The sequence below is a fragment of the Strigops habroptila genome, chromosome 3, assembly GCF_004027225.2.
Source record: "Strigops habroptila isolate Jane chromosome 3, bStrHab1.2.pri, whole genome shotgun sequence".
NCBI classification, from domain to species: domain Eukaryota; kingdom Metazoa; phylum Chordata; class Aves; order Psittaciformes; family Psittacidae; genus Strigops; species Strigops habroptila.
In genome coordinates, this window is record NC_044279.2 from 13,188,232 (window position 1) to 13,215,638 (window position 27,407).

A 27,407-nucleotide genomic window follows, 5' to 3' on the forward strand; every position below is an offset into this window, starting at 1 on the left:
TAGCTTCTCAATGCATTTCCAGTATTTCTTCTGTGTTCCCTGATGAATAAAAAGTTAATCCCAGAATTCTGTAGGACAGAATCAGATTTTGGCTTGTATAGTTTGTTGCAGCACAAAGAATCACTGCAAATCCCAAAGTCCCAGAAGCATATGGCTAAAGAATAGCACTCCTAATAAAATGATAACCTGAACAGAGCCTCATCGTGTGACAACAAGCTACAGATGAAGCTATCATTCATAAAGTGTTAATCACTGCATTAATTAATCGTAGTTTTGGTGTTATTTCACAGTGCAGTTGTTTTACGTTCAAGATAGATAAACTTAAGAAATATAGCTTCAGAATAATTAATTTGTCTGAAGTCTATAAGGAGTGCAGAGCCTGGCAATACAGTCAACTTAATTTAAAAAAAAAATTAAGATATTCTGTAACCACGCTGGGCTTGAGGGCTCAAATTATCACATTATAACTTTCTAAATAATTGTGCTGTGAATACACACACTAAGTTTCTCTAGTGAAAGGGGCCCACGCTGGAGCAGTTCGTGAAGAACTGCAGCCTATGGGAAAGACTCATGTTGGAGAATTCCATGGAGGACTGTCTTCCATGGAAGGGACCCCACACTGGAGCAGGAGAAGAGTGTGAGGAGTCCTCCCCTGAGGAGGAAGGAGCAGCAGAGACAATGTGTGATGAACTGACCACAATCCCCATTCCCTGTCCCCCTGCACTGCTGGTGGGGAGGAAGTAGACAATTTCGGAGTAAAGTTGAGCCCAGGAAGAAGGAAGGGTTGTGAGAAGGTGTTTTAAGATTTAGGTTTTATTTCTCATTATCCTCCTCTGATTTGATTGGTGATAAATTCATTTCCACAAGTCACATCTCGTTTGCCTGTGAAAGAAAATGGTGAGTGACTTCTCCCAGCCCTTATCTTGACCCATGCGCCTATTGTCGTATTTTCTCTCCCCTGTCCAGCTGAGGAGGGGACTGATAGAGTGGCTTTGGTGTGCATTTGGCCCACCACCCAAGTTTAGATGTGCTACAATCTATAGTTTTGTGAATGCGGAAACTTTCACAAGCATCTGCAAAGCAGTAATAGAAGTAGAGAGTTTTACAATAGCTTTACAACTGCTTAAAACGTTTTGTTAAGGTAATTCAGGAATTCTTTAGCAGTAGAGACAGTAGACATGTGCAAACACACTCACAGCCTAAGATTTGGCTAACAGGCTGGAAAATCCAGACTTCTAAATGTTAAACCAGAAAATGCAGGCAGCTGTCCCATCTGCCCAGCTGAACCACCAACATGATGTCATGGTATTACTCCAGCACTTCTCAGCACATCTACACGCAATGTTATCAGATTTTTCTACAGGCACAGCACCAACAGTCACAAAAAGTGCTTTAGCTACACATTGGAGCAGAATCTAAAACTTCATATGGCAGCAGAAATTTTAAGATAAGCTGCGATTCTGCTTCTTTGTATCATTTTATAAGTCTGTTGATTTTGAAATGTTTGGAGGTTTTGCCTTCAGTGTTCCCTCTCACCCTTGACTCCATCACCGTGCCACTGACAGGGAACAAGCGTCCAGCTGCCCTACCATTTGTCTTTGTTTCTACTGATACATGACACAGCTGAAGTGGAAGTCTTCATATACAATACATCCTTCCTCTACAACACAATTTACAATGATGTAAATTGTAAAAAATTGGCAGTTTTGTTTATATCTTAGTACTTTACCAAGTAATATTTTGATATTCACAAAATTAAACAATATCCAAATTTGAATAGAGTTGTGGCATTGGAATTGTCTTTCATTATGATTTTCATCTTCATAGCCACATTCCAGCACTAAAATATGGCATGGCTATTGAGTAATATTATATCTACAGTAAATTTTGTTCCTTGAGCTGGAGTAATGAATGGATTTTTGAAAACATGATACAGGGAAAAAACTACTTGTAGAAAATATTTTTTTAACTATTAAGATACACGTGTTAAAATTCTAATAAGTTATTTTTTAAACTGAAAGATGTGTTAACAGGACTTATTATGAGCATAATTAACTTTACTAAAATTCCTTTGCAGTCGTTCACAGAGATCTGGATGTGATACTGTACCTTATGCAGTCTGCTACATTCAGTACAAGAATATGCTTCAGTGGTGAAATCATCTGAAGACCAGCATCTGTAATTTTCTGGCAATCAGCCATATGAATGTGCCTGATGTATGGGCAGCATTTACCCATGAACTTGCAACTTAAATCAGTAATTTGGTTATTCCCTGTTGTAATATATGAAAATGTAAGTTACACATCTGATATACATTAATGGTCTCATCCAAATACTCACTAACAAACGTATTTCAAATTATCTGGATGAATTTTAAAAATGCATCATCCTAATACTTGTGTGGATTATTATACTAACCTTCAATGCTGACCTTGAGCAGTTTGCATTCAGCAAGGGCTTTAAAAGTTGTATCAGAAAGATGTGGAGAGTCAAGAAAGACAACAGACATTATCTGATGGCATTTTTCAACCAGAGCCTTTAAAGGGGAAAAGGTGAAATAAAATACTCATACACCTATGCTGGCACGTAACAAAAGATGAGCAAATATTCTGCATATAATACCAAATGTTACAATTTCAGACAAATAGTTACAACCCATTTTAACAATAACTTTAGGCAGTGAGCAGTATATAAATTACTGAAACTCTCCATATATTTATTATGTTTGGGAACACAAGGAAAAGAAGTTAAGTAACTGGAGACATGAAGTATGGCAGACACCTGAGACAGTGATCTAGTTAACAATCTTTTTTGCAGAAGCCTGAAAAATCTTTTTGATGGGCAAAATCAGTAGCAGAATGCTGTTCCCGTATATTGTATTTGCTTTAACGCTGAAAAAGCTGAAAAACTGGAAGACCATAATTCAGCCATACCTAAGTAGCAAAAGAAGATGAAATAACTGTAATTTTCTGAAAGTGATTGCAAGTGAGCAAGATAAACACATTTAGGTAACAGTTTTAAAAATTTTCATCTTAAATTGTATCTATCTGCATAACTTTCTATACAGTCAGTGGTGAGGATAACCCAGTTCCAACATCAGAAAGTTTCCCAAAGTCCTGATTTATTTTCAATTTCTTACTTGAATACATCTGTCTGTAAGAGTTGGCATTTGGTTGATCAGCAAATTCTGAATCCCAGTGCAGCCACTGGCAATATTTCTGAAGCCATCAACTGAAATCTAAGTAAGAAATGAAAGAGTTACGTCTTAGCAAGCCTACAGTCAACACCATTTATGGGAGTGGCAACGAATGTCATTGTCACGTCCTTCTACATTTGTTTTCCCAACTTTATGAGGGAAAATGGCAGATGCTCAAATCAGGTTTGAAGCAAGGCTGGAATGTAGTAAAATATCTCCACTGTTTTTTTCCAGATCCATAGTAAAATGCATGTTAAATTCAGATGGTTTGCTTTTTATTTTCAGGCTGGAGTGGCCTTTCTTTATAACTTGTTTTAAATATTTTATATTAAATGTCTTGGCCCTCCTTCATAGGACATTGTGGCACTCTTTGCACTTTTTCCCTTGTGCAGGGGAGTGTCAGCACTAGAGGGGAACTGGCTATATGTCTGTCAAATGTGTTCTTAGGCTTGAAGTGTTTGTGCAGATCTCACGTCCAGATGGGCAGAACATGGTGTGGCTCACGACACACACTGGCACTGTTAGCACCGTGGATGCAAATAAGACATAGTCCAACATCTTTTAAGCTCAGGACAAGTGTATCATGAGTATTTTACCTACAGCGGGTCCGTAACAGCCTGCAAAATGACAAAGTGAAAACCCTTCCATCAAAATAACTATAAGGAGTATTTTACAGGTAATTTTACATGATGATGTAAAACCCAACAACTACCCTCTGTCAGCTGCCTACGCTCAAGGTCAGGTCTGATGTGGTACAGCTGTATAACCCTGGATCAGGCTCCTCTGAAAACAGCTATATTGTAACAAAGAACTGAAGCAAAAAGAGCAAAATCTTGGGAGACAGGAGGGAAGGTTGCAGAAAAGGATTACACAGAAAGATAACCATCTTGTAACCACAAGGAGGTCAGAGTATGTAGAGCCCGTTGGTGCACTCCAGCCTCTAACATCCCCTCCAACTGAGACAAGTCTGCTGCACAAAAGGACACCATGACTTTGGGAATGTGGTTGATGTGGGTAGCACAGATCTCACCCATCAGCATAGATAGGTTGGATTTTCCCACCTCAAATGATTGCAAACCATCTAGTACTAGTGTAGGGCTGCTATGGCGAAGGCAATCCTCTTTTCAGCTGGTAGTGATCCCCAGCAGGTAAAACACTGGCATGGAAAGATGGGTGCTAGTTCTCAGGAAAGAATATGAAATTCAGTTGTCCAAATTCTACAGTTTTGTACTCCCTATTGGTATATGTAATGTAGGACAGTGTAATCCTAACTAACTGAACTTTCCCCAGGCCAAAACCTCCAGTATGCATGGCAGGGATTAGCTTAAACTGTGAACATCATGCAAGCAGGTGCCTGAGGGAGGTACTGGACAATCTCCATTCTCTGCTGGTCAAGAAGCACTAATCGCTTTAACATGGCATGACTAATTCATTCAAGTAAGAGTTTGCCTAACCCTCCAACAGGCCTCCTCATTGTTGGCTCTCAAGCAGCTCAACAACAGAAGACAGTGCATTTCTACAACATGCACCAAGTAGTTTAATATGTCAAAGTGAAAAAAATCACTCCCTACAAATTTCAGTTTGAGAGGTGAATTTCTGGTAATTGAGTTTTGTTCTTGTTCCATATACTACAGAGAGTAAACCATTCCCAAGAGAAGAGAGGGTAGTTACATCATACAGTTTGTTGTAATACATGGTAATAACACTGTTCATTATAATCTGAACATGATGCCTTTTCAAACGAAGACTGGGGTTTTCACTCTTCTCAAAAATCAGCCACAGTTTGTTAAGCAGTTTGAGTATGCTTTAGCTGTTGTGACAGTAGGATTTCCCTTTGTAACTGCTGAACAGAGTTGCTATTAAGAAAAAGAGTAACTCTGCTCCTAAGGAATAGTCACTCAAAAGTTGAGATACTCCAGAAAATGTCATATTGAGCTTGTTCAAACTGAAGAGATTTTGTAAGACTCAGTTCAAATGCATGCATCAATTGTAACCAACTGAAACTTACTCCTATGACTGCTAATCGAAGGAAAGTATGGGATTTAATGCTGCCAGTTGTTCTTGGAGTTTAAATTTTTTACCATGAACACATCGTTAAGAGTACCTATCTAATCTGATGATCACAGTTAAGATACAGAGTGTAGGAATACAATATCTCTCATGTCTAGGTACGTAAAATTCAGATGCAAATACAGTTAAACGAGGGATCTTGATTATATTACATTACTTGTTGCTTTGGCCAAGATTTTAAAAATGTCACTGAAAAAATCTAAATGCAGAATCAAGAGCTTGTTCTGATACTATATGTATATAATTATAGAAGAGGATCCACAGTTTTGAAGACTTTAAAATCAGGGAACTGGGAAGGAAAAATGCTGAGTCAAAAAGGTGCCAATAATACCGATGGTGATTTAAAAAATAGACTGCAAACACTAAAGCCTTTGTTTACTCCATTGAGATTAGGAATATAACTGAGGTGTCTATATTAGACAATTATGAAACCTGGGATCTCTCTATAGCAAAGGGCAAGAAATATCCCAGGACAGGTCAGACCTGAAAAAGTTTGATCACCTCCAGGGAACTCTCTCCCTCTCTAATTGTTATATAGATAAATCAAGGTAAGTTTCTAGGCACTACCTTATGATAGATGCCTAAAATTAAGTGAAATACCCATTCTTGAAAGGATAGATAGTAGGCAGCAGATAATCAGATCAAACTCAACAATGCTGAGGGACAGAAGTAGAATCTGTTTCTGGAATGCAGGAATGATTGCACAATGTTACTGCAGTCTAAAGGACTTTTAATTTCTTTGCCTGGAAAAACACTGTTTGCTTAACATAGCCATCTGATACCACAAATAGCAGCAATTCAGTGTTTTCCTCCATGCAAGCCAAAACCAATTACACTGAAGCGACTAATAATATCCCTGCACAGATGGTTTCAAATTTATTTTCTCTTGAACTGGTTTTTAACTTAAAGCTGGAAAATAGATCTCAGGCATCAGGTTGAGAAAGTTTCAGTGCAAAACGTGTGTTCAGATAAGATTCAATTGAATTAGTCAACATTTAGATGCTGCTGCAATAACATATGTATTTGTCTTATTTTGCTTTATTCCTAGAACAATAAAATCTTAATCTTGAATTTCTTTTCTAAAGCCCCTATGGGTTATCTATGAAACTTTAGTCATTTTTGAAGATAAGGTGAATAAATATTACATCTTTTGCACATTTTAGTAAACAATTGCTTTCCCAACTCACTTGGAATTTCAGTGTTTAATAGATTGCCTCAAGACTGAATGGCTTGACCCAAGAATCAATGTTAGGATATATATGGAATTTAATTTAATACTGCATTAGCTAAAATCCCACTTAAACCTCTTTCTTCAAGCCAGTCATGAGGCAGGATGTTTTGAAGGTTATTATGAGTCTTCAATCCTACAAAATTCTGCAAAACAGACTTTTCCTTCATGACTCAGTAAGATCATTTTATAAATGTATTATTTTTCTTGCATGAGCAGGATAAGAAGTCAGTGCAATGATCATACGTAAAATATCACTCCTTGTCTGCAATGAGTTTTCAGTGTAATAAGTAAATGACTGATTTGGGTTTTTTTCTTAACTGTATGCTAGTATACTGTGATCTGAAATGAAAGTACATCAAAACAAACATGGAGCAAACTACAGCTAAAAATTTGTCCCCATTAGACAATAAATGTTGTGAAATAATGAAATGCTTCTAAGAATGTCAAAACTAATATAATTTCATCTTTTTATAGTTTCTTAATTCCAAAGAATGGGAACAGACAGAATTTTTACTTTCTACACATACAGTACTGCTTTAAAATTCCTTCTTTCTCCCTTTGAATCAATTGTATTTTTGGAATCCACCCTGGAAGGCACAGTGCTATCTGCAGCGCAGAAGAGATTTTGAAGAAACACTCTGCTATGATTCTAGTACTGTCAATGCACTGTGAGTGCAGAGACTTGAAATTCGATGTTCAGAATTGAGGAAGTGTTCTTGTGGTGCACAAGGAGCTATCTTATTTTTCTGTTTTGTGTTTGTCAAGAATGATAAAACAAATCATGACATCCTTTCAGATGTTTGGCACATTACATTGATGGTTTGCCTCCACATGTTATTTTTCTCCTAATTTTCCACTGTCCAAAAAAAAGCTTATGTTAACCTACTCCTAAATTAGCATATTTCTAAAAATATAGAATACTCCATGTGTGACTTAAAGTTGTCTTCAGTTACACAAGTTTGACTCAGGAAATGTAAACAATTAGTCTTCTTCAATAAATGAAGAACGTGGCTCACAGTTTCTCCCCAAATGATGGCCCCTTTTTAAGAAAGACAGCTCGATGCTGGGTTATATCAACAAAGGCAACACCAGCAGGGATAAAGAAGTCACTGTCCCACTCAGTGCTTGCCAAGCCACACCTGGAATACTGTGTTCAGTTTCGGTCTCCTCTATGCAAAAAAGATGTGGACAGGCTGGAGGGGGTCCAGAGAAGGGACACAAAGATGATCCGAGGACTGGGAAGCCTGCCATATGAGGAAAGGCTGAGAGAGGTGGGTTTGCTCAGCCTTCAGAAAAGAACGCTCAGGGGAGACCTTATCACCATGTTCCAGTATTGAAAAGGTGGCTACAAAAGCTGATGGAGGCTCCCTTTTTACGAGGAGCCACATGGAAAAGACAAGGGGAAATGGGCACAAGTTACTCCTGGGGAGATTTGAATGGACACAAGGAAAATTCTTCCCAGTGAGAACAATCAGTCATTGGAATAATCTCCCCAGGGAAGCGGTGGACTCCCCGAGGTTGGACACTTTAAAGATTTGGCTGGACAGGGTGTTGGGACATCTTGTTTAGGTCATGCTTTTCCAAGAAAGGTTGGACCAGATGATCTTGGATCTTCCAACCTGGTATTGTATGATTTCTTTTTGCTGCTTGATACATCTGAAGAAGTCAGAATTTGCCAGTAGCTGCCCAAATGAGAATTACCCCAATGAAGCCAGAGCAGAAGGAACTCAGATGGTGAAAACTGGTGAAGCCTACATGTTTCCCAATAGCTTCTCTGACATCCCACAAACACTGAAGGATGTCAAGAAATGAAAGAGTCAAATTTACTTTTCCCGATGGCTTGTGATCTATTATCCAGCTGTTGTAAAATACAGCAATTGATAGACTGTTCAAACACATTTCAGGCCAGAATAGTTCCAGTCTGAAAACCAGCCATAGATGCTGGCAACAAAAATAAAGAAAATTTCTTTTAAAATCTCCATGTTTCTATTTAACTGAAAATATCTCCCACCAAACTGTTCTAGTTACATAATTTCAATCTAAAATGTCAGTAAATACATGCAATTGCTTTATACCCTTCTGTCTTCCCTTTTTTTTTTTTGTCTAATAGCAGAAAATTCTCCACTTACACTGTTCAGCTTCAGAAGCAGGACGAAGAAATCTTATGCTTTTTAGGTAATTCTCTGAGAATACGAAGGTGTAGCAGAACACCTTTTATGCAGGACACAAGAGAATCTCAGTATGTTTATGAAAATATCTTGAAACTTCTTAATGAAAATAGTTACCACCCATGTCACAACAACACAACCTCAATTACTGAGATTTTATGCAAAAAAACCCATGCCTACAATTCATCCAGTACTATTACCACGTATTAATATAACAGTCAAAGGAAAAACTGCCCTGTTTTATTACAGTGGACTAGAAAATGTGTACTTAATGCCCAGTTTTCTGTCTAACTATACCTTAACAACCTGTTTAAAAGCCCTGGTACCCAAGTTGCTACTCGCAGAATCATCAGCATAATCACCTGTTTTACAGATGGGCTTTCAAAATAGCTGTTCAAATCCTACAGTTGTAATGATAATAGTAGAACTCATGTAAAAAAGCCAACCCTATGATGTTAAAATGAAGGGGCAGGGGGAAAGGAAACATGAAGAAATGGGAATAATATATATTCTGTTCTATAAAACACTTTTTAGCATAATTTAAATGTTTACACTATAGCTTCACTACATTTTTCGAATTCTGAACCATTAGCCTTACAGAAGTTCCCTTTGGCTTAGTTCATCCAATGAAGGGAAAAAAAAAAAAAAAGGAGAATTCTATCTTATTTAAGTGCTTTCTGCAACAGTGATGCAATTCAATGCTCTTTTTGGTTTTAACTGTTTACTCAAGTGCTCGGTCATAATCATTAAGCACTGTTCCAGAGTTGTGGGGAAACCCAAAATGGAGGAAGCTGTGGAATCCCTTTCAGAGCTCTCAAACACACTGGCAAGCAAAGACACTTTCCTCTGGAAAGGGGAGGATTGTGGTTTTCCCAGTTCGATGATGATCACTTTTCTCTGACTACTATTAAATCATGCTTTCTAGAGGCAGATCCTTGCAGCTCATGATTGCACTTCTGAACAAGCAGGAATGTTGCTTTTGGAAAAACTAACCAATCACTGGCATTTTGAAAAAGAAACTCAGAGGTAGGTAGATCTTAACTTTCCTCTAACCTCAGCCCTCACTTCAAATTTTGTCCTGTCACTATACAATAGTCTCAGCATGATTCTCAAGAACAAGAAACACAGTAAAGAGCAATCAGAACAAGACTGTTGCCCTATCTGCCTTCATCCTTGGTTCTGAAAAGGTTTTGTTAGATGGAAAGTTAACCCTTTGTATTCTTCAGACTACATATCTTTATCATTTCACATGCATTTTGTGATTTGGAGAATGAAATATATGTGGGACTCTATTAAAACATTGCCAGACTTTTATTGTCTTACAGTTTGGCATTTCATATTGCTTTTGAAGTATTTTTCAAGATACAGTATATGTTTGAAACTTTCTAAAATACTACCAGATTATAAAACCTTGGTTTTCTTTACAAGTTCAGCTGGAGATGAAAATAATCCAAAACATTAACTATTTTAGACTGCAGTTATAAATTCTACTTAAATTGATATATTAAATCAATATAAAAGTTACAAAAGTTCACTTTTTAATTATTTATCTTCTCATGAAATCAAATGTAAATTCATATTTTTCCAGTGCTGAGTGGCTTTTATTTTTTTCATATCTCAGTAAAACCTGCGTTTTCAAAGCTCCTGATTTAAAATCCTAACTAATAATGACATAAAATTGGTCTATTTATGGCTACAAAAAGCAAGCCTTGTTCTCATTATGCAGTAAGTACTAGCTGTTTATAGATCTGACAGTTTGTTGGAAGTAATCCAAACCTATAGTGCTATTATTCCTTAGTAAAATTTAAACAGCTGTAGTCATGTAATTCAAAACCCTGGAAGTCTGCTGCAGGGCTTGTTCTGCTTCAGTATACCATGAATGCAGGATGCAGCCAGTCATATAAAGGATACTCTTCTTCACAGAATGAAAGAAAGACGTGATCTACAAACCTGAATGCAACCTGAAAGGTCCAAATAGATGAGCTTGTGACAGCCTTTTCCAGTGCCCAGGTACAGTAAACCTTTGTCTGTGAATTTTCTGCAGTGAGCTAAACTCAGATGCTGTAAATTGGGGAAGCTGCTTTGCAAACAAAAAACCCAAACAAACAGCAAATTATTACAGGGGTATGTTACAGAAAAGAACATAAAATAGTTAAAGTATTCTGAAAATTACTGTAAAGATGTTTGATATGAAATAGGATTATCTTCTTGCTGAAGTTTGAAAGTCCCTTTCTTCTGCTGTACTTTTGCCTTTGCTGTATTGCAAATTACTGGGGAATAGTACTATCATACAACATATTTCACCATATGAAAACAGTATCATTTTAAAGTTATATCAAATAACTGCAAAAGCATACTTTTTTAATTAACTGTGATTTTTGTGTGCATGCTTTGAAAGTAATAGACTTTTCAGTGCAAATTTGCTGGACTGCCTTTGCCATTGATTTTGCATGCAGTGCCTGCTGAAAATGAAAACCAGAACTCTATCAAAGGACACTAAAAGCATAAATGTATGGTTACAGCTTCTCAAGTCATATAATTATTTAGAAGAGTACTATTAAAAGAACACAAGGAATTGAAAGAGATACAGAGGGAAATTATCCAAAAGCAAATTATCCAATGTTGGGTTTTAACCAGCTCTTTTGGAAAACATTTCTTTGTACTAAATGCTAGTTAAAAGAAAACAAACTGTATAAGTGGAAAATGTTAATCAACAGCTCTCTGTAAAAGCATTAGTCTATAGTCTGAATACACTTAAGTTTCCGTCTGCAGCTTTGGTTTATAACATACTGAAAACTATTCATTTTCATGAACTACATTTCTAACTGGAGTAAATAACAATTGCCACGAGCACCACAAATGAAAGCATACAGAAAATCAAAACCTAGAATTAAGACCTACTGCTCTGGTAGACATTTAGTTGTAGGGATATAGTCATGCAGTTCTGCAAGTCAGCAAAAGGCATTTTGAAGATGGGAACACCCACTGGGGAGCTGGCTGCTTAAGGAGTGGCACACATTTTTGGAACTCAGTTTATACTTTCAGTATAGAGTAGGGAAACATGCTAACTTGAACTGAGCACAAAAGAAAGAAGAAAAATGAACATGCATCAGAACCAGATATTAGAATATAAAGGAATGTGTATGTGGTGTGGGATTTTTTTGATGGAAACATGTAATTCATATTAAACACAGGAATAAAAGTATTCTTCTTTGAGAAGCATAAGCCTTTTTACATGTTAGTGACATAGTCCACAGAAATGAGTGGAACTCAGAGAGAGTATACTTCCAAAATTATCTGATAAAATAAACAATAAGTAAAGAGACTGGTTTTTATACTCTGGTAGCTCTGAGTCTTTTTAAAGTATACATTGCTACAAGGTTGCACAACTTAAGATGCAGGGAAGCCTTTCTTACTGCATTTTGAAGGCTGTGATCAAATCCCTGTTTTGTGTTACAATTAAATTCTGCAGGAATTCTGTCATAATATTTTTTTCAATTACTTTTGGTATTAGCAATCTCAGGATCACCATTTTAAAGCAATCTGACAAAATTACCTTCTGATTTTTATTCCTGATAGACAATATTCATGTCTACCATACGCAAGAGAACTCTTCAGAGGGAAATTGTAGCTGATGATCTGTGTTGTGTAATACAGAGGTTAAAATGGTTGTATGGAACAGTAGGAGAGAATCAAAAATGACCAGTTTCGAGCACACTCAGCCTACCCTTCCTTGTTTCTTGTTCCAGTAATGGACATCTGATATACAATAACAAACTTTATGTGCAGTATTATGAAATGCAATACTGCCACCTTTAAGAACTTTGTATTAGTAGCCTTATAACACAGGACTCATGGTGAGCTAATGCTTTTGAGATGGCATATGAAATGTTCATGAAATTTGTCTTCTATCAACACCTTCACAGGACATCAACTTTTTGCACACACCCATAATCTCGGAAACAATAAGCTTTGTTTTTTGTCCAAAAATTGTCAATAAAAACAGTGGCATCTTATGGTTTTAAATCAGAAGCATCACATGTGACTGGGAAAATTTTATTAGGGAGGTACAAGTTAACTGCAAAATAAATTTTTTCAGTGGAGAATTTTTCTTTTAGTTTTAAAAATTTTATTGCATTGAAAGCTTCGCCTACCCTGGAGAATTCTTTTCTTGAATACAAGCTATTTACACATCAACAGAAATGAATGGGTCCGACTTTTGGTGGCAAGAGCATGTTCAGGTAACCAGAATAACATAGGCTGAGATTATTTATAGAACAGCTGTTCCAAACTTCAACATAAATATATGGAAATTTAGAAAGACAAAATATCAGCCAACATGGAGAAAACACAGATTAGGATAAGAATAATACTGCTAAAGAAATTAGTGGTAAGATGGAGACACTAAATGAAATCTTTGCCAAAACAAATGCAAGTTATGTGAGAATATGGCATTTTGGACTACATCAACATGTATCATACAGGTGGCAAAGAAAAACATGTTTCTGGACTTTGTGGGTCTGCTGTTGAAAGGAATACAACAGTTTTCCTCACAGTAAAGAGAAACAACATACAGCTATCTTCGAATCTATGTACAACTTCATGATGGCTGCTACCATGGACCAGCACACCTCTTTTGCTTTATGGCAGCTTTTAATGCAGCAATTCTACCTACCAGACAGACTTCAAGACTCATGGAGGGATACATCTAAAATAGGAATGGCAGACCTGTGTAAGAATGTAAATTCTCCACCTTCAGCTCACTGATCTTCCAAATAAGTTTGGACTAACTCTTTTTTTTGTAGTTGTCACACAACAGATTGGCTCACACAATACACCTATCATAATCCTCTCTTGCAAAGGCAAATTTTTACGAACACACCTAACTTGCAAACTTCTGGCAAGGCCATGAGAACTGGACATGGCCAGGAAAACTTTGGCTAGCACATTCTTTCTTTCAAAAGTTTCTGTAAATCTCTGTGAAATATACAGGGTAATCTAGTGCATATTTTTAAATATACCAAAAAAAAGAACTGCTATCTAAGTCAAATGTATGGGGCATTTTTTTCATTTTGAATATCAGACAGAATACCATAAATCACTCAAAAAGTGTATTTCTACTACATATGCTTCTAAGCTTCCTGCAAGATTACAACAAACACTTTTGTATTTCTGTTTACTTTTACCTTGGCAATAGTCGTAGTGTTCCATTAGTAATATCTGTATATGACAGATTTAAATAGAGAAGAGATCTGCAACCTTCTGATATGACTCTCATTGACTCATCCTGAATAATAATAATAAAAAAAATCCATAATTACATTAAAATTCTATTTGTATTGCTATCTTACATTTTTATGCTGAGTAACAAGGGAGAAAAACATGAGCATCTTTAAATCATCATAATAATTTTATGATGATTTATGATGATTATATCAGTCATTTTCTTCAAAGCTTCAAAGTAGAATACTGAGAGACACATGATGCTACTGTTACTGAACTGAAGTATGGTAAATTTAACATTCCAATTCAAGGAAACATTATACACTAAACAGTCCTACAGAGCACAGGGGACTGTTCACATGATTGAAGGTTAGCCCATGTTTATGTATTTTGCTAAGACGAGATTCTTGTGAGCCAATTCTGGTATCTAAAACCACTGGTGAATTTTCTCCATGAACTCTGGTACACTTCTCTGACCAGTAATATCTTTTACAAAATGCTTTCTGTTTAGTTCTACCCTCTAGACGGAATACTAGATTTGATTAATCATAAGGCTTCCATGTTTTATTGACCTGCAAAACTGGTACTACCTATATTGTTCTCTATATCATTCCATTAGAATATAATGGGAACAAATCTAGTATGAAGAATGTTTCACAATAAAAGTCAACATAATAGAAAGGCAAAAGGTCAGCACTTATACATAGAAATGTTATAGTTGAGCGTGTATCTCTTGCCATGTTGTGGCCATCTTTCTACTAAAGGATCACCAAGATAGCTGGAAATTCAATACCATCAACTTCAAAGAAGACAGTTTGTGCTTTTGAAATATGTTTCTAAAACAAAGGATTTGAGAGAGGTGACACCAGTAAAAATAGGTATGTTGATGGAAGATAACCATAACGTGAAGAGAACTGAAGTCATAGAGAATGGTGAGAAAGCATTTAGTGGATGGCACAATGGGGAAAACTCTCCACTGCATGTGAAAGCAGCACAACCAGGGCTCCATCTGAAGCATCTGAACACGAACAGTTGTAGCATGGGAATCAACCAGCAGGGATGTACAGGTGCAGAGCTATGCTTTCATTGGGATTCCAGAGATGCAAATGTGTAGTACACACAATTGGAGGGCTGCAATGATTGTTACAGAATATTTAGGAATGACAGCCCAGGAAGGTGAGGACAGGTTGCACTCTGTGCCATGGAGCTTTGCATTGGAATGGGTGACAAGTCAGTTGAGAGCTTATTTGTAAGGATTAGAGGTTAGACCTATGAGGATTACATTGTGGTAGGTATCTACTACAGACTGTTTGACCAAGAAAAGAAGGTAGATGAAACCTTCTTTGAGCAGCTGAAGGAAGCCTTACAACTGCCTATCCTGGTTACTCATGAGAGACTTTAACCACCCTGATTATCTGCTGGAAGAACAATATTGTTAGGCACAAACAATCCAGGAGACTTCTAGAGTGTGTTGAAGACAATTTCTTGATCCAGGTGACTAACGAGTGGTCTATGGAACATGTTCTTCTGGACTTGTTTCACAACAAGGAAAGAATGTGAAGAACTAGAGTGGTTTTGGTTACTGCAACCATGAAAATGTGGACTTCAAAATCCTGAGAGAAGAAAATTGGACAAACTGTAGAAAAAGAAGCAGATTTTGGCTTATTTAGGAATCTGCTTAACAGGATCTCATGGTTGACAGCCCTGGAAGGCAAAAGGGCCCAGGAGAGCTTGTTGATCTTCAAGAGCAAGGTACTAAATGACTTTTTTTGCCTTGGTTTTATTGCTAAGGCTTGCCTTAAGGCTTCCCAGGTGCCCTGCAGGAGTCTACTAGCAGTGTCTGTGGGAGTGAAGCAACACCTGTGATAGAAGAAGGTAATGTCAGGGAGCACTTGAGGAAAAGTGATGAGACAGGATGCATCCAAGAGTACTAAGCTGGCTCCTGCCACTGAGAGGCCTTGCTCATTTTCGAAAGGTCATGATTAACAGAGGAGATTCCTGATGACTGGAAGATAGGAAATGTCACACCAATTTACAGGAAATAGAAGAAGAAGGATCCAGGAAACTAAAGGCCAGTCAGCCTCACCTAAGTCCCAAGGAAGGCTGTGTATCAAATCCTCCTTGAAGCCCTGTCCAAGCACATAAAGGATGAAAAAGTAATAGTGAACAGCCCGCATGGATTTAGCACAGGCAAAGTATTCCTCACTAAGGTGATAGTTTTCTATGGTGAAATTACTGGATCTATGGAGAGAAAAGCAGCTGTTTTGAATTCAGCAAGGCCTTCAGGACAGGCCATAGTATCTTTCATAGCCTAATTGGTAAAATAAAGGCTGGATAAGTGGACTTCAAGGTGAGTGAAATTTGTCCGGACTGCCAGGCCAAAGGGATGTCAACAATGGTGCTAAGTCCCACTGGTGGCTTGTGGCAATTGGCATCCCTCAAGGGTCAGAATGGGGGCCAGTACTATTAAATGTCTTTATAAATGGTTTGGATGATAGGAAAAGAGTATATTCTCAGCAAATTCACAAATCATTGCAAACCGGGGAGAGTGTCAATACACTGGAGACTAGAACTGCTATTCAGCGAGATAGAGCCTGGAAAAATGGGCTATTGGAAACTTCATGAAGTTTAACAAAGGCAAATGCAAAGTCCTGCATTTGGGATAAAATAACCCCATGCATCAGTAGTCTAGACACTGGTCAGAAAGCAGCTATCAAACACACTGACCTGAAAGTCCCAGTCAGTAACAATTTCAATGTATGTCAACAGTGTGTCTTTTCAAGAAAGTGACCAACTGCATACTAGGCTGTATTGGCAAGAGTGTAATCAGCAAGTCCCTGCTATCCCATGAACCAGGCCCTGGCATCACCTAGGAATGTGCTTGCTGGTACATACCAAATGCGTATTAGTAAGCATGTTAAAAACCAAACAGAACGGACAGTTATGAAAGTGTTTGAGTCTTTACAAAGCCCTGGCTCACTTTAACTTATTGCCTTCATGCAGGAACCTTGGATCAACAGAATCAAGGATCAAAAAAATCCTTGAGAAACATACAGCCTCTAAATATCACACTGTAATTATAATATTATATAGCAGAGTTGAACATTGTTTTTCCATCAGAGAAGAGCAATTGAAAAACATTAAAGAGAATTAATGGAAGCACAATAAAACTGAAAATGTTAAAGGAAAAAGAACGGACAAATATATAGTGGTGATTGCATACTTAGACACCTTTCAAATAAAGGCTCTCACAAAAATCTAAAAATATACTGAGAGATTTTTAGGGCCTATGTGTATTACTGAATGAAGGAATAAAGGAGCCTGGAAACAATATAGGATTGAAATGTACAGTTTTAGACAACTCCAAACTTAAAACAACAAAAAAACCCTACCCCAGACTGGTGAAGTTTTGGAGCATGTTTATTAAAATTAATTGAGATTGAATATATCATTTTGCACTCGCATGGTAGAAAACAAATCAGAACTTCACTGAGTATCTCTGAATCCTACTGAATTGCATTTTCGAAGTACTTGAGAACATAAGTCTCTACTTTCTATTAGGAAGATTTGTGTATCCAAATAAACACAGCACATTACAAATCTTCCTTCTCATTAGAAATTAGAGTTCATGGGAAAAGTCTGAAGTACTTACATTTAATCCCTGGCATTCAGAGAGATTTAAGTCTTGCAAATTCTTACACGCACCTAAGAATAATAATAAAAATAATAAAAAAGTCATATTAAAAGTGAACAGTTCAAATTCTCAGTGTACAACACAAACAGAAGAAATCATATTACAGATTCAGTCCACCTAGGCCAATACCCTCCCTTAAACCATGGCCACAGCAGATTACTAAGAAGAAAGCATAAAAAAGCCAAAAGCAGAATACAAAGTTGGGGAAGGCTGTCCTGAGGAAATGTCTGTTCTTACACTCTATCAACTTATGGCTCACTCAGGAACCAAGCTGTTCTCAATCTTACGTTACCAAAGGACCAGAAAGCAACCTGGTGTTAGGAAATGCAAGAATTAAGTTTTCCATATAGGTTTATAAGGTGCAGCAATCAGACCAATTGTAGGAAAAGCCCTGCTTATCTTCTGCAAGTACGGAATTTCACAGAATTTCACTGCCTGAGACAGTATCTTCTCTGTGCTTATTATTTTTAGAAACTCTCATTTTTCAGAGATTGTTGCAATTCTAACAAAATAATGAAAGATAGACGTCTGACACTAGAAAAAACACTTACACATCCCTTCAGCCACTCTTCTGCCAAATTTTGAGTCTATTCCCCAAGTAAAAGATGCAAAAACTCCTATGAAACATAGTAATATCTTTTGCCTTAATCTAATCTTCAGAAATAACTGATCTGTCTAAACTGAAATGAACAAAATAGGCCTGATATACAGATGCTTGATATGGAAAATGCAGTATGAAAGGTTTATAGAGTAAAGAGAAATATATTTTAAAAGTATTTAAAAACACATTTTCACATAGTAAGACAAATACATGTCTTCAACTGCAATAAGCATTCAGATTTGTATGTTGTTTTCTACGGGAACTGTGACTTCACTGATACCCTGTAACACTGTCTAACCCAGTGCCTTTTTGAGGAGTAGGACAATACTGAGAGGGGTTGCACAACTCAAAAGAACGTGACCAACCAAAATCATCCTTAAGGCTGCTAAGCCACAGAAATGACATACCTCTTCTATGTTTTTTGCCCTAGCACTAAATGAGACACAGTTACAATTTTACATGTGAACCTGTACATGCTACTAAAAGCAGTTGCTAATTTTGGTATTATAGCTGAGTATAATTTAGTTAGGAGGCAGAATGTAATACTAGCAAAACAATCCAGTTCAGACTCAGGAGATGGAAAGGAAGAGGAAAGAATATTTCCATAATTATTTATTATCTTTCCTCCCCCAAGTTCCTTTTCTATTTCCTAGCTCTCCTGGATAGAATGAGCTATCACATTACCAGAACGGTTAACAGTTCAAAACAACATGGAAGATCCCAGTTATGATTCAAGTTATTAAAACACATGATCAGCTTACACTGACTAGCATATAGGTGCCAAAAAGTAACAAATACAATGTAATTTTTCATGTAAGGGATAAAGTTGTCAATGTAAACATTCATTCATACTGTGAACTAACAGAGTCTGAATGGAGACAGACAACTGGTGACTACAGGAACAAAATGGAGAAACCAATTAATGTGTCTTCAAAGGTAATAACAGGAACCAGCCACATGGATTAGAGGGATGAAACAGCAGGTGTAGAGAAGAATGCTCCATCTGTCTAATGAGTAAGAACTGCACAAATACCGAGAACACTCTACAGCTGAGATGTAGTTTAGACTGATCTACCAATTTGTTTAAAAATTAAAAATCTATTTGCGTTCAAAAGTATTTTATCTGGTATTAGTTTGTTTATTGTGCCATGTTTCCCCAGATAAAAACAAGTTTTTTGAGCCCAAAACAAGAGTGTTTTAGAAACAGAACATCTGTGCAATGATCTGCACTCAAGATCAATAACTTCACAGGTGCTGAAGTCCACAATCATAGAGAAAAATTAACCAAGTAGTTATACCAAACACTGAAGAATCAGAAAAAAGTTTCAGAAGGGATGATACTGACTAGCAAAAGAAATCTGTGAATTTGAAAATAATTAGAAAATACAGAAAGCTGAGGGGTTAAAATGTTTCTAAGGAAGCACAACTTTGTGGCCAAACTTCACTGAAGATGAAGGAAAAGGGCAACGCACAGGAGTACTATGGGAAATTCAGGAGGGAACACAGGCCAAAAAATTACTAAAAATACTGAGGCATTTTAGACACGATTGTAGGGAGCAGTCCTTGTCTTCCCCCAGTAATGATTCCTCAAAACTGTGTTTGGCTTTCTTAGAAAGACAGATGCTCCTGGCTTACCCCTCTCCGCTGTTCCTCCTTAGGTGGACAGACTGGAATTGGTCTGAAGCAAGCCATGGCCATGACCTTCAGGTTCTCTTTGCACTCTGCCTACACTCAGATGACACATAGCCTGATAGGCTCTTGCTTGTGGTCCTTCTGAGAGCAGCCCAGACAACCTTGTCTACCTGACCTGGGCCATGAGAAACACTTGGTAGTAGCAGGGCTAGTTATGATAAATTTGGGCTCAACCTGAAAACAAGTCCATGCTTGAGCAGAGTCTATAACTGAGGGGTTGATAGGCACTGGATGACTTTCCATGGTCTGCCTCTGGATGTGTTCCAGTGGGCCAGCACCCAGAAAGCTGGAAAATATCAGCTTCAAGGTCCTCTTTCAAGATCATCTTCCAAGATAAGCTTAAATGCAAAGAAGATTCAGCCTGATGCCAATTTCCTGAATATATGAGAACCTTTTAACAAAGATCGGTTAGAAATTGGTCCATATAGTTTCCCATGTTTGATCAAAACGAATAACAGTAAACCAGAGACAGTAAAAAACAACAAAAAAAAGAGATAGGACATTAAATCTTCAAAGTATTTGTGAAGGTCCAAGTAGTGTGATGATTATTTGACTGAATAATGCATATTATGTTCAAGCCTCTATGAAAATGCCTGTTTCATCTGTTCTAACGTTTTACTTCTCTTCCAGCCCAGGGATCCCACATACCGCAGCTGCATCTCCTCAGATCTATACAACACTGATTAAGACTATCCAAAAATTTCAACTGTTACAGCTGTCACAGAAAATAGCTGGGGCCAGCTGAATGTCAGGATGCAAGTAGTTACTATTATACTACTACTACTTCTTTGTAAGGCATCTGACTGTAGGAAGACAAGGAATAGGAGTTTGAGAAACAATGAAAGGGAAAACATCTTAAGGAGAGCATCTAGCACTGTTAAGCGCAATGCCCAAGGCCTACCATGTGATATATACACTTATCTTCGTGAGAAATACCTAGATTGTCAGGAAAGAAAATTGATATTTGTGGCACCTGATTGGCCAGAGGATTTAAAACACATGCTGCTAGCAAGAAACAGGATTCGTAAACTGAAGAATAATATGTTTTCCAAGTACAAAGCACTGAAAAGTCTGGATTTACAACAGAATGATATATCAAAAATTGAGAGCGAGGCTTTTTTTGGTTTGAATAAACTCACCACCCTCTTACTTCAGCATAACCAAATTAAGAGTTTGTCTGAGGAGATTTTTATTTATACGCCCAGTCTAAACTACCTACGTCTTTATGATAATCCCTGGCATTGCAACTGTGAACTAGAAGCTCTTGTTGCAATGCTACAGGTTCCAGCAAACAGGAATTTGGGAAATTATGCCAAGTGTGTGCATCCAATAGGACTGAAAAATCAAAAGCTAAAGCAGATAAAAGCTGACCAGCTATGTAGTGAAGAAACCAGGCAGGACCCTCAAAATTTAAAACGGGAAAAGCCTGAAGCTGCCAAACCAGAACTTGATTCCTCTTCATGCCACATGTACGTGTTTCCTGTACCAACTCTGAACTGCAGAAGAAAAGGTTTGTATCTGTCATTACAACTGAAATAATGATTTTAATATGTTTTAATATTCTTTCTCCTTTACCACATTTATTCACATACTATTTACAGCAAATTAATACAGAACTAGTACTCGGCTTACTTACTTTAACTAATTCTGTTGTTTTTCTCTCATAACTACAATCAACAAGTAGGAGTCCTTTCTGCATTCTACCTCTACTCTGCCACCCTGATTCCACAAATATTCTCTAGTGCTCTAGTATAAGATATCCAACAACAAACATCACCAGGAATAAAATTAAGCACATACTTTAGTTACTGAAGGACCAGCACCTCACTAGTCTGATTTTACAACTATAAACATACTAATCAAATTGCAGCTGTGCTGAAATTATTGTACTGATAGAGAAAAGCACAGTGTCTTTTCTTCTTTCCAGTGTACAGACACAAAGATAGCAACAACTTTGGCAGATGTGAGCTGCAAAGCAGGACTAGAGCAGCCAGCTGTGCTTACAATGCCAAAAGGAACCTGACTGCAAAGGAGAGCCATTGCATCCTCACATTTTCTGTGCAAGATTTCTTCTACTAAGGGAAGAAATTGTATGCTTTTAATCATAAAGAAGTAATTCCTCTGTGTGCTTCTTCCCAGCACCCAGCAAACATTTCAAAATTGAAATGCCTTCAAGAAATGTTTTTCAAACATTTGGATCCATTCCATTCATAAATCCTTCTCAGGCTTTTAAAAGCCACAGTTAAGCCTTAAGGGTAGACCAGATGGGGCACAGCTCAACAGAAAAGTGCACATTTATTCATACTTTATATTTCCCATATTTCATCCCATGATAAAACAAAGAAAACAACAAAATATTCAGAAAAGAGTCATTCTTTAACATTACAAATCTGAAATAAAAAGCATTACTAGAAGTAGCCAAAATTGGGAAGATTTTTTCCCAAGTTTTGCAAAGCATAGCCTGCAACACAGGATCACTGCACTATGGTTTGCCCACTTGTATCTTGCATTGTGTTTGCTAAACTTATATTTGCCTAAACAGTGACTTCAACTTATGTAACTACTCTGTGTGCCCTTACTCTTGGACCTTAATGCCAGAGACAAGCTCAGAAGTCAGTATAAGGCAACAATACCTAAATATAAAGATATAATGATTTCAGTATTTGATTACACGGTTTATCTACTATGTATGTCATGAAAAATGGTCCACGTTTTTACTTTTTTCCACCTGTTAAATTCCTTTCTTCTTCCTATGACTCACTTTTCTCTTTGCCTTACCATGCAGCTACTACATCTTTTTCATTAATGTTTTATGCTTTTTTAACTGGCGAACATCTACTAATTTCTTAATATTCACATACCTTTCTTTGTAGATAGAATCTTCATTATTTGATTATAGATTACAATCTTAATTATCCTTCATAAAATCTTAATTATATCATTATTACCTTACATCTCCACTAAACTGTGCTACAGAACAGAAACCAGGAATATATTAAAATCTTCATATAAGAAAAGGCTGACCTTCCAGCTCTCCCCATTTAGTGCTGTCAAACAGATGAGCTGAATACATGAATATATTCAAAAGCTTTTGGCAAGAAAAATGCTACTTTTTACTCTAAGACCATAGAAATACTCAGCATGGTCTGCTCTTCATGGGAGTTTCACAGGCTTGTACAGAATTTTTTAAAAAGCAATTTGCTGCCTTTAGTACTAATAATGAAGAATGAAGTTCCTTCAACCTCTACATGAGTGAACTAGACTGCATGAGAGTACAGGGACTCCCTCTGTCAGGTCAAGAACTAAGTATTCCAGCCCAGGACTTCCTGAATGTCTAGCATAGATACATTGAGTATGTTCAATATTTTGTAGGTAGTATCAGATATACTGTGCATACGCTTGACAGCTGGATGCAGATATCCCATGGATATTTAGGATTTCTGAACATATGGTAATCTGCAATGAAAGCACTGTACTTAACTGTCTTTGCATATGATTACTGTGAAGCAGATGCACAATTTCATTGGAATATTCATCAGAAATAGGAGTAAAATGCACTCAAAATCCTGGGAAAACACAAAAATTTCTCTAAATCCACATGGACAAGGTTTTAGAGTAGGAAAAAAGGTGCATCAGTTTCCAAACCTGTAAGATGACATGAAAAGAAAAGCTGCAATCCATTATTCCTTTACGATGGAGGGGATGGAGTGACAAGCAGTATACCGGTACTATGCATCTCTAAGGAGGTATGACAACAGGTCAGCAGCTTTCAGTTAATGTCAGAAAGCTCATGAAAGAAACATCTTAAAAATACATACAACCATGTGCATGTTCTCCTTTTTGAAGAACTTCTTATTTAAATTCCATCAGCCCAGTGACATGCCAGATCTTTCAGTACTTCAGAATGAATCTTATGTCTTTGATTCTCTTTAACTAAAGAAAGCAACAAAAGTTGGAAACAGAAGTAATTTCTGTTTGCTTTTCTGCAAAACAATTTGTATTTGCAAAAACAGCTGAAAAAATCTGCTTTCTAATACTGACAAACTCTCCAAGTCTCAAACTCAAGCATTATTTTCATTCATTTGCTGATAAATAGGCCCTGAAACCTTGACATCTGCACTAGCAGAAAGCACTCCAATCAGAGCAGGCTGGAGTAGTTATAATATTTATGTGTTTAGAATACCAAAGCTCTGCTCAGAATCACATATAAGGCGGGAAGACTCTGACATGTTGCTTTAGACATCTTCAGAACTTTAGAAGTACATTGACAGCACAGATTTCAGCAAAGATCCAGAAACTGCTTGCTTTCAATCAAATATGGTCAAATAAGAGATACCGCTCATTTTCTTGTAGTAACAGCCAGATTATGACACTCATTGAGTAAACTTAATCCTAGAAATTAAGTTTATTAACATTATCCTGAGAGGACTCAAACCACAGTCTGCACTTCTCAAGAATGTGCCCTTACTACTGGACTAGAAGTTATTCTTTCTGTAACTAACTCTCGCAAGGAACACTGTAAGGATACTCACACAGTCCTTGGCTACTTTGGTAACGCAAATGGTACATGTAGGATAGAGAAGCAGACAGACAGAACGTCACTACGCTGCCTGGATATTGTAACAAATATAAAGTATTCAATATTACTAAAACACTCCATACTGTAACTACAGAACTATAACTATACATATTACTATATATACTATAACAAGTAGCATTTTTATTGCTGATAAAATTTAGAACACTTTACCTTTTGGCAACATAAAACAGAGGATGTAAGACAGCACACTATTATTTGATTATGGAAGAACCAAAAAACATTTACCAATGAACATTTTTTTATATAGTTACTCTAGTTTCTTTTCTTTAAACGATCAAGCCCTTCACACATACTTTTTATCAGTATAGTATCTTCACTACCTACCCTATCCCTGTGTGAAAGAATAGTACAGTTCTGTTAGAATAAAAATATAAAACACAGAAAGAGGTTTTACTATAAGCACTAATGAAGAGAGCAGTTTTCAGATGGAATGCAAAGATACAAGTGAACAAAGCTATGAAATTCAGAACTTGAAGAAACATATTGACACCAGTATTGAGGATAAAAGGGAATAAACAAGAAACAATGCTAGACTGACAAAATTCTGTGATACCTAAGCAGTAAGAATAATCTAAAGCTGACACGGTTATTTCTTTTTCATTTTTTTAAGATTTAAAGAAAGTTCCAGGTAACATACCTCCAGATATAGTTAAACTTGATTTGTCCAGCAACAAAATTAGACAACTACGAGCCAAAGAGTTTGAAGATGTCAGTGAACTGAAGATATTAAACCTAAACAGTAACGGGATAGCCTACATTGATCCTGGTAAGAATAATTTCAAATAGTCATTAAAAAGTGATTTGTGTTTTATTAATTTTAAAGTTTGATAATGTCTAGCAGATAAAAATGTGTGGAAAAAGGATTTTAAATTTGAGAAGCTGGTTCAAATTTTACCTTTTATACCACTCAATTCACAGAGTAAAGGTTTGCACTGAAATGTATTCATCATGGAAGCCAATGAAGAGACATTGATTTCAGCTGCCCTTTCTTAACACTAAACCAAGCAACGCTAATAATTTCCCAAAATGCTAAGTAGCTGAATGATTTTTTCAATATCTTTGCCAAATCTAAGGAAACTTGTCACATAATGAGGCTGCTTTTAAATTATGTTGGACGATAAAGTAAAAGACAAAGCAAAAGGATTTAAACTCTTTTGGGTTAAAAATCACAGCATAAAATTGCTTATAATTTATATATTATTAGAACTCAAATGGCCTTGTTGGCAGTTTGCTTATAGCCTATGTGTATTCAGTTTTTCGTTATGAAAGTAGACACAAGGAGAGGGGTAGAAGTATGAGGTAAACAGAGCCTTCTCTAGTAGCATTTTGGCAGTTAAACAGCAGTTGAAAGTGGTAGTGCCAGTAAACTAGTACTTTTGAAGTTTCACATTACAGATAGTTTATTTAAATTAAGACTTCCACCATTAAATGAAACAGTACACTTGCAAAAAGTATGAACTGCTCTCTGAAATGTGATTCAGAAGCTTTATTATGAAGCTCCATGTTTATTATTTTCCATATCTTAAAATATTAGTCTAAAAGTTCTATATACACACACAAATACACATGTACAAACACTATTAGCCCTACACATTAATACATAATCAATTCCCATATTTCTCCTGTATCACAGCAATACGTCAACTTTTATGAGCAAATAAAGCATTCTTTCACCTTCACTGTACCTATTCTACACTCATGCATGCTCATTCAGAGTTTTATAACTTTACCAGCAGTACAATTCCCCTAATATCAGTATATTTATAACAATATATCACTTCCCAAGGCCCAAGCCATCTTTTAAAGTTCAGACTTTGAAAAGTCTTTTTTGTAGACTTTAGCCCCTCCCAAATGAATAAATGTATCGTTATGAAAATGTTTCCCCTGTTGCAGGTATGCATGGTTTTCTCTAACTTGCCTTTATGAGGTACCGATAACTACTTTTCTATTGACTAGCTGCTTTCTCAGGCCTCAATAACTTAGAGGAGCTGGATCTATCAAACAACAGCTTGCAGAATTTTGAATATGGAGTACTGGAAGATCTTTACTTTCTGAAAATATTGTGGCTGAGAGACAACCCTTGGAGATGTGATTACAATATTCATTATCTGTTCTACTGGTTGAAGCATCACTACAACGTTCACTACAATGGCCTCGAATGCAAAATGCCTGAGGAATACAAAGGATGGTCTGTTGGAAAATACGTTCGAAGTTATTATGAGGAATGCCCAAAAGACAAGCTGCCCATTTATCCAGAAACTTTTGATCTAGACAAAGATGATGAGGAATGGGAGCGACACAAAGAACAATCAGTTCAAACAGTAAAGAAGCATGGTGTAATTGTCACTGTGATAGGTTAAAAAGGGAACCTCCCTTTTCTTTTTTTGGTTTTAGTACATTCAAATATTTGATACTCTGACAAAGAAAAACACGCTGTTTACATTTTTTGTTAATTGTACTGATTCTTTGTAGGATTATCTACCTACGAAGATTTCTGTTTATTGCAGTTAATTACAGAATGGCATTAGTTACACAGCATCCTTCATCAAGTAATTGTTTCTGACCATTTGTTGTGGACATTCTTGTGAAATATTTTGGCAAGTATTTGAAACTATATGGTAGAAATCGATAGACACAAATGTACATAGTGTGGTGGGGAGGAGCTGTCTTATGCATGAACACAGCTTTTGTGTTGACATGGAATTTGCTGCGGGATTGTGACCAAGACACATTTTTCTTGAATGTATTGTCAGTCCTTTGTATCTATCAGTTTCCTGAAATATTCCCAGAAAACTTTTCTAAGATTTTTGTATCAGCTTCCTGTTGTTTTATTGTATACAAAAAAATCAAACTGAAGAGCAACTTTAAATACAGTTCTAGAAAAACACAAATGGCAGTTGTTAAACTGATTAGGATTCAAACCCAGAAGCTG

General features: G+C 36.7%; 2 protein-coding genes across 2 annotated transcripts in view; one reads left to right on the forward strand and one right to left on the reverse strand.

Annotated features, from left to right (window-relative positions):
- FBXL13 (F-box and leucine rich repeat protein 13) overlaps positions 1-27,407 on the reverse strand; it is an 82,933-nt gene that overhangs the window by 26,305 nt on the left and 29,221 nt on the right. Inside the window, exons 10-15 of the mRNA XM_030480962.1 lie at positions 17,541-17,593; positions 13,852-13,952; positions 10,616-10,745; positions 3,140-3,238; positions 2,419-2,536; positions 2,110-2,272 (exon numbers count right to left, since the gene is read on the reverse strand). Of these exons, the coding sequence (XP_030336822.1) occupies positions 2,110-2,272; positions 2,419-2,536; positions 3,140-3,238; positions 10,616-10,745; positions 13,852-13,952; positions 17,541-17,593 (664 nt within the window). The remainder of the gene's footprint in view (positions 1-2,109; positions 2,273-2,418; positions 2,537-3,139; positions 3,239-10,615; positions 10,746-13,851; positions 13,953-17,540; positions 17,594-27,407) is intronic.
- On the forward strand, positions 10,480-27,285 carry LRRC17 (leucine rich repeat containing 17). The gene is made up of 4 exons (XM_030480958.1): positions 10,480-10,675; positions 20,506-21,385; positions 25,086-25,241; positions 26,432-27,285. Exons 2-4 carry the CDS (start codon positions 20,629-20,631, stop codon positions 26,833-26,835), a joined length of 1,317 nt encoding a protein of 438 aa, XP_030336818.1. The 5' UTR covers positions 10,480-10,675; positions 20,506-20,628; the 3' UTR covers positions 26,836-27,285.

What these genes read in the sequence shown, in the direction of transcription:
- LRRC17 (XM_030480958.1), top strand. Translation starts at nt 20,629, where the DNA reads ATGCAAGTAGTTACTATTATACTACTACTACTTCTTTGTAAGGCATCT. An exon ending in TCTGAACTGCAGAAGAAAAG is followed by an intron (nt 21,386 to 25,085) that starts GTTTGTATCTGT and finishes CATTTTTTTAAG; the next exon opens with ATTTAAAGAAAGTTCCAGGT. An exon ending in GATAGCCTACATTGATCCTG is followed by an intron (nt 25,242 to 26,431) that starts GTAAGAATAATT and finishes TCTATTGACTAG; the next exon opens with CTGCTTTCTCAGGCCTCAAT.